General features: G+C 49.8%; 1 protein-coding gene across 1 annotated transcript in view; it reads right to left on the bottom strand.

Annotated features, from left to right (window-relative positions):
• Window positions 1-3,620, bottom strand: part of LOC104394734 (oxysterol-binding protein 2-like) — a 98,812-nt gene extending 95,192 nt beyond the window's left edge. The window contains exon 1 of the mRNA XM_010004369.1: window positions 3,544-3,620. Coding sequence (XP_010002671.1) covers window positions 3,544-3,620 — 77 coding nt within the window. The remainder of the gene's footprint in view (window positions 1-3,543) is intronic.
• Window positions 3,621-11,352: the final 7,732 nt, after the last annotated feature.

The raw sequence follows: 11,352 nt of genomic DNA, 5'->3' as shown, positions 1-11,352 counted from the left end.
TTCCCTACATGACACATGGGACAAAGGGCTTGCTGGATTTAACTTGTTTCCTTACAAGACAAATGAAAAACAGCAAAAATATGTAAAGAATGTTGTGGTGCTTGCAAGTCAAAAATGTAATTCGCTCCATCCCTGTGATGATGCCCTGTGCTCCAGGGTGACACCTGCTCATTAGTAGCCAGCATATTATTGGCATTTTAGCAGGCATTTGTACTGGCTTGCCAGTCCTCAGGCTGCCCCAGCATCAGGCAGAAGTCCTTCTGTCAATTTAGGGGCCAACTTAGAACTTTAGAGAATAAAACTGTACTGTGGTGGGTTTTTTTTCAATGCAGTGCAGCCAAAATCAGAGCAGGAACCAAGAGCTGGAAGGGCTGGATGAGCAAGGCCAGCTCTTGCAAAGTCAGACCCTCAAAATCAACTTGAGACCCAGCACAGTGAGATCACGTTGTCTGGGCTGTGCTGGAGCCCTGATTCCTCACCAAAGCAGTTTTTCAGATTCATAAGTGGGTCCTGCTCATTCCTGAACACGAGGCACCAAAAGGGACACATCCCTCCCTACCTCCCCAGGTCGTGCCCCGACTCTCACCCGTGAGGCAAGTGGAGCAGGAACAACCAGAAGGACACAGTCAACCACCAGTTACACCTCAACACTCCGCACACCCCGGCCAGCTATTCTCAGCCCACATTTGGTGACCTCCCCAGGTAGCTCTTCCCTCCAGGAGCTCTGCCAACACAGCTCTCCTGCCCTCCCTCAGCCAGCACACCCAGCACCAGCTGCCTGTCCTCAATACCTGCACTTAGACACAAACTGGGGGGAAGAAAAGAGAATAAATGAGGGTGTCACACTGTGAACTCCCTGTAGCAGGAAGGATTATGGAATACCATGGAAGCAGGAGTCTCTGAAACAGCCCGAAGTGTCCAGACACAGGACTCTCCAGTGCTCCCTCAGCACTGTCAGGGCAAGCCTAGATGGGATGCAGCTTTTCTTCATCCTCCATCAGTATCTAGAGAGCTGAAGGCAAACTTACCAAGTTGTAAGCACCAGAAGCCAAACAATGACAGAATGGCACACAAACTGAGATTGGAAGGCACCTCAAAAGGCCTCAGGTCCAACCCAAGCAACCAAATCAGGTTGCTCAAGACCTCATCTAGACACAGCTTGAATCTCCTCACCCTCTCCAGACCCCTGTCCCAGAGTTTGGCCACCACTCCCAGTGAAAACGTTTCCCTGTGCCCACGTGGAATTTCCTGTGCTCTGGTATGGACCTGTGGCCTCACCCTGTCCCTCTATCCCCAAAGCAGAGCCTGGCTCTGTCCTCTCCACACCCTCCCACCATGTAGCTGTGTTCCCCCTTCTCTGCTCCAGGATGAGCTGATCCACATCCCTCCACCAGTCCAGCCTCATCCTGGGGAGCCTCAAACTGGATCCAGAGCCCAGAGAGGCCTCCCTGGTGCTGAGCAGAGGGGACAGGCCCCTTCTCTCAGTGCTGCACTGCTGCTAACACAGCTGACCTCTAATGGCTCCCGGTCATCTTGTCCACCCCTCAGGGGCTCCTCTGCAAAGCTGTCTACTGGCCAGCTACCCCAGGGCAGGGTTTGCATTATCCTCTGTTGAACACCACAAGGTGCCCATCACCCTGATTCTCCAGCCTGCCACGGTCCCTCCAAAATCCAGGCCTGCCTCCCAACACAGCAACCCCTCTGCCCCATCTGCTATCAGCACAGGCAGGCTGCAAGAGCACTCACCCATCAATAAAGACATTACAAAGAAAAGACTAGGACTAATGTGGTGTAACCATATCCAGCCTGCCAAAAAAAAAAATAAATAAATCATCAAATTACATGTTCAAACACTACACAATAACAAACATCAAGCTGCACATTAATCCTCATCAGTCCTTGATGGGATATGGCTACTGAGAGCATCACCACCACACCAGCATCAAACTCCTACGTGTTGTCACCAGACAGTCCCACACAGCCCAGCAGCTCTTTGGTACCACTGCAAAATCTCTTTTTCTCTGACTCTCTTCCCTCTTTGCTTACAAAAATTACATACCAGGAATGACTTAAAGCTGGGAAGCCAGCAGAAATCCCTCACCAACAGACCATGGAGAGACCCAACTGACAGGAAAAGGAAAAACTGCTGGGATCACATACAGCCACATATTAGTTTCACCCGACCACACACTGCAAACCTGCAGTAATTTTTGCTCCACAAGCTCTGCTGGGAAACACCCTGGAACAACGGAGGGCAAATAAACAGCATCCAGCAACACAGTAACAGGCATACTGGGAAATAGCCAAGTTTGGAGGTCTTGGTCTTTTAAAAAAATCAAGGATGGGGCTTCTCAAGAACAGAGCCACACACACCACCTGAGCCCTCACCTCCAGATGCCTCCAAAGAGGACTTCAAACCAAAGCCTGGAACAACTTAACTCTTCATGAGCTGCAGGCACAGGTGGCACCTCACCTGCTGCACATCATCTCCACATTCTTAAGACAAGAAGATTCTTATTTATTTCATCAGGTACTTCCCACTCATGCACAGTCCAGCTGAAGATACAGGGCACATCTCCCTGGGGGCATGAGCATATCCCAGTCACCCATGGTCATTCTGGAGCCAAACACAGCCAAACTCACCCCATCTTCTGAACTGGGACTGATGTATTTTTCACACGTTTCCAAGAAGAGCCACGACTCTTGACAGTTGCAGAAGACCTGAAAAAAAAAGTTTGTGGAACCACCCCTGTGCATTTCACAGAGCGAAAAACTTCTAAAATCGTGAAGATTCACGGAACTGGCAAATGAGTTGCCATGGATATTTTCTGCTGTGACAAGTGCTGCAGCTACAGCCTGTGGTCACCCCACACCACAGGGAGCAGCCCTGGAGAGCAAAGCCAGTAACCTGAATGCCTGCCCGGCAGCAGGAGGTCAAGCTTCTTCCCAAAGGAGCTTTGCTGCCCATCCAGGGCTACTCCTGCAAGTCCATTTTCACATCTGACAGCTATGCCATAGTCACAGAGTGGTGGGGGTTGGAAGGGACCTCTGCAGATCATCTAGTCCAACCTCTGCCAGAGCAAGATAACCTAGAGCAGATTCCACAGGTTGGGAATGTCTCCAGGGGTGGAGACTCCACAGCCTCCCTGGGAAGCCTGTCCCAGGTCTCTGTCACCCTCACAGGAAAGAAGTTTTTCCTTATGTTTAACTTCAACCTCCTGTGCTCCAGCTTGTGCCCATTGCCCCTTGTCCTCTCACTGGGCACCACTGAGAAGAGTCTGGCCCATCTCTCTGACACCCCGTGTAGATACTGATCAACACTGATCAGATCCCCCCCAGTCTCCTCCTCCAGCTGAGCAGCCCCAGCTCTCCCAGCCTTTCCTCACAGGCAGATGCTCTAGCCCCTCAGCATCTCTGTGGCCTGTGCTGGACTCTCTCCAGTAGTTCCTGGTCCCTCATGAACTGGGGAGTACAGATCTGGACACAGCATTTCAGCTGTGACCTCTCCAGGGCACAGCAGAGGGGCAGAAGACCCTCCCTGACCTGCTGGCCACACTCTTCTTGATGTCCTGCAGGAGGCCATTGGCCTTCTTGGGCACCAGGGCCCATTGCTGGCTCATGGTCAGCCTGTCTGTTGTCCACCAGGACCCCCAGGTTATTTTTCCCAGAGAAAGCAGCAGTTTACAGTTTTCCAAAAGGCCAGGCAGCTGCAGTGCTCAAGTATCAGCACCACCCAACCAACCTAAAGTAAGATCATATGCATAGAGCTGTAATACTTAAGCAGTAGGTGTAAAGGACATTTTCCTGCTCTGTTCCTTATAAAGTGCTTAGCAGAAATCTGCTCTTGCTATTAATAGTCAGGAATCACTGCTGTGTGTTAAGGAAGGAAAAGAGAAAAGCACAGACTCCCACCACACCAGATTTATCTTCACATGCTGCAGAAGCTTCTTTAAACTGCTGTGTGTGCCCAGACAGTGCTCTGCATCTAGAAAGACTTGGAGAATTAAAACTATTTTTAGGGAATGAAGGACCTTCCCCTGAGTCACTGTAGGGACATACATCACCCAGTCGTGATTTCAAAGGAGAAATACCCTTGAGGAATTAGATAAAAGAGATTTAAAAACCCAGGAAGTTGACAGGACTCCAGCTGTGCCCACATGAGAGCGGCAGGAGGGAGGGCTGGACGCAGGGGGAACACGGGTGAGCAGCCCGGCCACGCTGCTGACGCTGCAGAAACACCAACCCTGGGATGTGGGCACCACGAGCTGCATGACAGGACCCAGGAGCAGCAGCCCCAGCAGCTCAGCAATGTCCAACAGCACCCGGAGGCCAGGAGCACAGCAAGGAGCCAGGTCTCAGCCCGCACTGCCAGGAGCCCCTGGCAGGCAGAGGTGGAGGAATCTGGAACGGGACCAAGGAGATTTGTTCTGCTTTTATCCCAGAGCTGCCACTGCCAATCGAATCATGCCCCTGGCACTTGCAATTTGCATCTTTAATTCTGAGGTTGATTGTGCAGAGGCTGCAGGCTGGGCTGGCTCCTCACAGCCAGCCAGGAGAGCCAGCAGCCTGACCAGCACCAAGCACAGCTTCCTTACCTCCAGCCCTAACCCCTGCCCTGCCTGCCTCCCGCAGGCTGAGAAACATTGAGGCATCAATTATTAATCAAGCCTTTTGATTGAAACCAAACAAAGGCTGATATGAAACGTAGGAAGACCCCTGCCAAAGGAACAATTAAAATAATGGAACGGCACGATGAGGACCTGAAGGGACATTTAACACCCCCAGGCAGCTCGGGTTCAGGGGCAGCCCCTGTTCAGGGGACAGATCTCCAGGCTACCACAGCACAGCAAGATGCCTGCCCTCCAGATCTCAGGCTGGGACAGCTCCCATTTCAGGGTGATGACCCGGGTTGTTTGCCATCAGAACTAGATCTGAAGAGACCTACACAAAGCAAAGGGCTCTGATACTACTGCCCATTTATGTATGTTACCTAAAATGACTTGGGTAGCTCATCTAGCTACAATGCCATTTATGAGTCCAGGTCAGTCAGAAGTGAGTTACAGGGCTCTGAACTGATTGAAAACTCCTCTGGGAAGAAATGAGGCAGGTTAAAAGAGATACTGGAAGGAAAAACACAGCAGGTTTTTTGCATTACTTCTGACAAGGCAGATCTGCTCTTTCACCACTGACTCACGGTGGCACAGAGGATGACAGAACACACAAGCATGAATTTAAACCTGTAACCGGAGCAAAAGAAGTCAGAACTGAATCCATATTCCCCTGGAAAAAGACAGGCATATGAGCTCCAGCCAAAAGGCAAGTGACACTAGTCATCTCTGCATGCCTGGCCTGGAGGAGACAGCAGTACCACCCCCAGAGCTGCCCAGCAGCACCCACAGAGCTCCAGCCTGGCAGCAACTGCTCAGGGGTGCGCAGAGCCACTGCTGTCACCAAGTAGCAGCCAGCCCACACAAGCCCGTGGCTGCAAGAGGCAGAGCTGAGCAGCAGCTACCAGCAAAGTGTGGGAGGAACACAGGACAGGAGCAGTGACCTCCCCTGCCCTTGCAGAGGACAAGGGAGAAGGCTACAGCAGAGGCATAACCACATGTTCTCCAGCAACAAAAGCTGCAACCATTGAGAGAAGAAACAGTGACTGGCATCTTACCCTCCCATAAGTATCCGAGCAGCCCAGCCCATAAATATGCTTCATAGTTGCAAACAGCATCAGGAACTAAAAACTGCAGTGTCAGCAACACTACCTGAAGCTCACCACGCCATCCACCTCAAGACACACAGGCTGCAGCCCTCCCACACAGCACCAGGCCACCTTGCCCCTCTCCAAAGCCAGTTCTGCTCAAGACAAACCAGTAAATAGTGCTTGCACAGTGCCACTAGATATGGGACTTAGGGACACAGCTTAGTGGTGGACTTGGCACTGTGCTAGGTTAACAGTTGGACTTGATGATCTTAAAAGGTTTTTTCCAACCAAAATGATTCTATGATTCTAAGGCTGGGTTGGAATGTGCTTGGAGCAACCTGGTCTAGCCAGAGGTGTCCCTGCCCATGGCAGGGAGTTGGGACTAGTTTACCTTGAAAGCCCCTTCCAACCCAAACCAGCCTGGGATTTGGGCCACTATATTTAAGATTATGTGGGTGGAAATAAAGTATCAAGATAGTTCATGGCTGTGGTTGGAGGTTTGCAACCAGCAGACAGAACCAGATGCAATGGTCCCACCAAAGGGGAGGAGACAGCAGTACCACCCCCAGAGCTGCCCAGCAGCACCCACAGAGCTCCAGCCTGGCAGCAACTGCTCAGGGGTGCGCAGAGCCACTGCTGTCACCAAGTAGCAGCCAGCCCACACAAGCCCGTGGCTGCAAGAGGCAGAGCTGAGCAGCAGCTACCAGCAACGTGTGGGAGGAACACAGGACAGGAGCAGTGACCTCCCCTGCCCTTGCAGAGGACAAGGGAGAAGGCTACAGCAGAGGCATAACCACATGTTCTCCAGCAACAAAAGCTGCAACCATTGAGAGCAGAAACAGTGACTGGCATCTTACCCTCCCATAAGTATCCGAGCAGCCCAGCCCATAAATATGCTTCATAGTTGCAAACAGCATCAGGAACTAAAAACTGCAGTGTCAGCAACACTACCTGAAGCTCACCACGCCATCCACCTCAAGACACACAGGCTGCAGCCCTCCCACACAGCACCAGGCCACCTTGCCCCTCTCCAAAGCCAGTTCTGCTCAAGACAAACCAGTAAATAGTGCTTGCACAGTGCCACTAGATATGGGACTTAGGGACACAGCTTAGTGGTGGACTTGGCACTGTGCTAGGGTAACAGTTGGACTTGATCTTAAAAGGTTTTTTCCAACCAAAATGATTCTATGATTCTAAGGCTGGGTTGGAATGTGCTTGGAGCAACCTGGTCTAGCCAGAGGTGTCCCTGCCCATGGCAGGGAGTTGGGACTAGTTTATCTTGAAAGCCCCTTCCAACCCAAACCAGCCTGGGATTTGGGCCACTATATTTAAGATTATGTGGGTGGAAATAAAGTATCAAGATAGTTCATGGCTGTTGTTGGGGGTTTGCAACCAGCAGACAGAACCAGGTGCAATGGTCCCACCAAAGGATCGGGTACAACAATCTTCATGCAGTGCTAATAACCAGGCCATGATGAAAACACCCTGAAGGACCAAGCTCTGTGTCTCAGGCTCTCCTGCAGTGTCAGCAGCAAGGGTGCCTGGCTCCCCCCTGCAGCACTAAACCCCAGCAGAGCCATCAGCCACAAGCTGCCCCACCAGGGCAGCACTCCCTGCTCTGACCCACCACGGGAGCTGTGTCCCCAGTTACAGAAGAAAAACAGCCTCAAAAATGGGCAAGAGATAAACAATGAGCAACAGCAAAGTGCCATATGGATTAAGGGAGCATCCCGTGAAAACAAGATGACTGGGAACACAAAATTATTAACATGCTGTTTAAAAGCAAGTAGCTCAAAGTCACCACACAGCTACACGGCTGACCCTGAAACCTGCACCCCAAGAATGACAGTCAAGGACATTCAGCTCCTTCTGTGTCTGAGGAGGGACAAGCTGTTACAAAAATCATTCCAGGAAAGTATCTCTCTCCTCATTTTATTGTGCATAAGCTAAATATAAGGAAATATTTTTCCTTTGAGGGTGGTCAAAGAGTGGAAGAGGAGCCCAGAGAGCCTCTGTCATCTCATACCTCAGAGACATTCAAACCTCAGCACCTCAAGGCCCTGAGCAACCTCATCAGGTGGCCTTACATTGAATGGGGTTCAGATCAAAAACCCCTGAGGTCTCCTCTGGAAGCTCTCCATTCCTCCACATCTCTATCCACAGCAGTTTTAAGCTCCTGCCTGAACCAACCACCTCAGCTTTCAGCTGGAGGCTCAGTGCAAGAAGCAGGAAAATAACCCCTCAGGGTTGTACTTACAGTGCTAACCAGGAGTTAAGTGCTGAATAAACAAAGCCAGTGAAGAATGGTGCTCTGGGAAAGGCAGCTTTCCCAGGGAACCCAGCTGCCCATGCCCTCCACCTCAGCAGGATACAAGGCAGCTCAGCTGCCCCAGGCACCCACCGCTCATCCAAAAGCAACCCCTGCCAGGGAAGCTAAGGCTGCTGAGAGGTCTTTCACTCCACAAAAATGATGGAATCACACCCAGCACGTGTCAGATTTGGCACTGATTGAACTACTGCATCCTGCAACCACAGAAGTACCACTGCAGACTCTCCAGACATCTAACCCATGGGTAACGGGTGACAACATGGAACTCGAAACACTCCTTGAAACATGAGAAAGCTGCTTGGAGAAGACAGCACTCCTCAGAAGCATTGATCACAAGGGCCAATGTCAACCTTTGATTAATTAATACTTGCCTAAAGATCCTCTCTAATCTCCTTGAAAACACTTATCCCTTCAAGGTGATTAGATTCTCCTCTACAGACATGCTAATTAGAGATAATGACAGATCTGTAAGTGGCAGCTGGCCAGAGCAGTTTAAAAAGAGTTTTGATCACTAATGAGTCAGGTAGACTAGTTGTGCTGTCTTAAGCTGCCTTCCAACCCAGGCACCACCTTTGTGCTGTGGATTTCCAAGTGAGCCAGAAAATGTCAGTCAAAAAAACAACCTAAGACAGTCAAGGGCAACTAAAATGGTCCAACTCTATTGCTGTACAACTGCTGGAAGCTCCTGGAGCCACACACCCCATTCCAGAGGAGGGCACTGCAGAGGAAATCTTCAAGGATTACTCAGCTGGTACAATTTTCCATAGGTTCAGAGCAGGGAATATGAACCAAAAGCACACATCCTGCAGGGAAGCTCCACTGACAGGAGGCTGGATGTCTTCACAGATCTCACAAAGACACAGGAAGCTTCAAGGACTCCATTTAGAGAGAATACTCTACTTAGAAGCTTGAATTCAGCAAACTGTGCAGCCAAGGGGGCAGAAAGCAGGTGATGTACCTGAGAAAAACCTGCAGCATAGCTCCAGCTGGATGGCACCAGTAAAACAGGAGATCCCAAGGGGTGACTCAAGGTTTTAAGAGCTCAACTCTACAAACAAAAAAAACCTACTGGGAATCACCACCCAGCAATATGACAGGTTATTGTTGCCCTTTTTTTTTTTTAAGTAACTTAAATAGCAAGCAGCAGGAAATTCAAATGTTACTAAGAACTTCAATTTGGAACCAAATCACTACACACAAGGAGGACACTGGAGCATCACATGTCATTTTTTTCCAATCAACATGACACACAAGCAAAATGAAGTTTCTACTAAGCTAATCCTGAATAGTCAAAGCTAAATCGTCCAGGCTGTGCATCAGGACAAGCACCTTCCAAACTCAAAATCAAAAGCCATGGAGATGAGGAGAAGATGAGGAGAGAAGAGCAATTCACCTGCAAGGGAATGATTTAACCTGCAAAGCCTTTAAAGAATCATAGAACTGTTCAGGTTTGAAAAGCCCCTTGGGATCACCCAGTCCAACCACCATCCCTACTCTACAAAGTTCTCCCCCAAACCATCTCCACCAACACCACATCCAAACGACCTTCAAACACATCCAGGGTTTAACCACCAACTCAACCACCTCCCTGGGCAGCCTGTTCAATGTCTGGCCACTCTTGCTGTGAAAGAAAAATTCCTAATGTCCAGTCTAAACTTGCCCTGTTGCAGCTTGAAGCCCTTCCCTACTGTTCTATCGCTAACTACCTGTGAGCTGGGTAATTATCACCAATTAGCAGCAAGGACAGAAAAGGAAAATTCTGGCATGCACCTTCACGTTGGGTGAACACAAAGACCCAGCAGAAATGGAGACACATGGCTCGTGGCACAGCCAGAGACCTTTAGAGAAGTTATTTCTTAAACTCTCTGCACAAATGTCAAACAAGCAGTAGTTCCCGTGCTGCCCAGCAGCCTGCTCAGAGAGGGCAGTGAGAACACACAGCCTGGTAGCTGGAGCTTCTTTGCTCACATTAAAAGTGACATTACAAGTCACATCAAAAGAAAAGCACCAGTTTGTCCCGGGCTGTCCCACAGGACCCTCTGCCATCAGCAGATCGAGCTGTCACTCAGCAGTGGCCACTACTTAAGAGCTCTGGCTTTTAAGAGTATCACAGAGGCTACTTAATAATAATACATGCTACTTAAGAAAATATGTACCATGTGTTCTTTATCATTTTAATACTCCCGACTCACAACAAATTAACTCTGTTTTCATCAACCCCAACAAAGGGAAGGTGGCACAAAACCCCTCAGCATCTCCTTTTCCAGGCAGCTGCTGCAGGTCTGCACTGGCTGAAAGCTGCACAAAGTAATGCAGCTTCAGCTCCTTCACATGCTGCTCAAAATAATTTTCTTGGGTGGTTTTGTTTGTTGCTTCAGCCGAAAACAGATCCAATTGTCTTAAAATAAACCAACTTGTTGTAATCTAAAATAATTGAAGCGAACCACTTGTTTGCTTATGACAAGACTTGGCACCAGCACAGGAAAAGTATTCTGACATAGATACAAGTGGAGCATTAAACTTCCACAACCTTGTCAAGCCACGTAGCTCTGTGGGTCCAGATCTGGACTGGAGCTAAAGAGCACAAGCATTCCAGATTGGATTACCAGCAAATTAGCTGAATTACTGAGAGGCAACCACATTCTCATGGGGGTGTTTGTTACTGAGCACTTTTGTTTCACTTGAGTTGGGGAAACTGGGGCAGGGGGAGAGTAAACAAGTCCAAGTAGACAAACACATCACTGGACTTCTGACCTGTTACCTGCTGGGGTCCCCCAGGACCCAGCTCTGCCTTCAGAGCTGGAGGGATTCCTGGCAGCACCAGGCACTGAGCTGGAGCTCTGGGATCTGCCTCAGGCTGCCGTGGCAGAAGGGAACCAGAACTTTGTGGCAGGAAGAAAACAGCTCTTGTGCAGCCTTTCCAGAGAAGCCCTCACCCACAGGGTTTGGAACCTTAAAGATGCATTCCTCTATAAACTCCAACCACCTTTAATATCCAGGATGGTTTCCACGTTCTGAAACAAACCAAGGCTTAACCCACAACAGTGATGGTGACAAAGCACTCGCCTTCCAGGTACCAAGAACAAACACACCCTTCCTAAAGGAGACAAACCACAATCCTACAACACCCAGACGTTTACATTTTTACTGCTCAAGTGATAGAAAAAAAAAAACACTCCGAGGACATCACTTCGGATCAAACCTCCTCAGCTGCAGCCCGTGTCTGATCCTCTCCTCCCCTCAGGCAGGAGAAAAACCCGTCCCAGCAGAGGGGGAGGCTCTGGAGGGCGAGACCCTCCCTCCTGCAGCAGCGGCAGGGGCGGCA

The sequence above is a fragment of the Chaetura pelagica genome, unplaced genomic scaffold (genome assembly GCF_000747805.2).
Source record: "Chaetura pelagica isolate M959 unplaced genomic scaffold, ChaPel_1.0 scaffold149, whole genome shotgun sequence".
Taxonomy (NCBI): Eukaryota; Metazoa; Chordata; class Aves; order Apodiformes; family Apodidae; genus Chaetura; species Chaetura pelagica.
The sequence above is the reverse complement of the archived record's forward strand: the minus strand, read 5'-3'. Positions and strand labels throughout refer to the sequence as shown.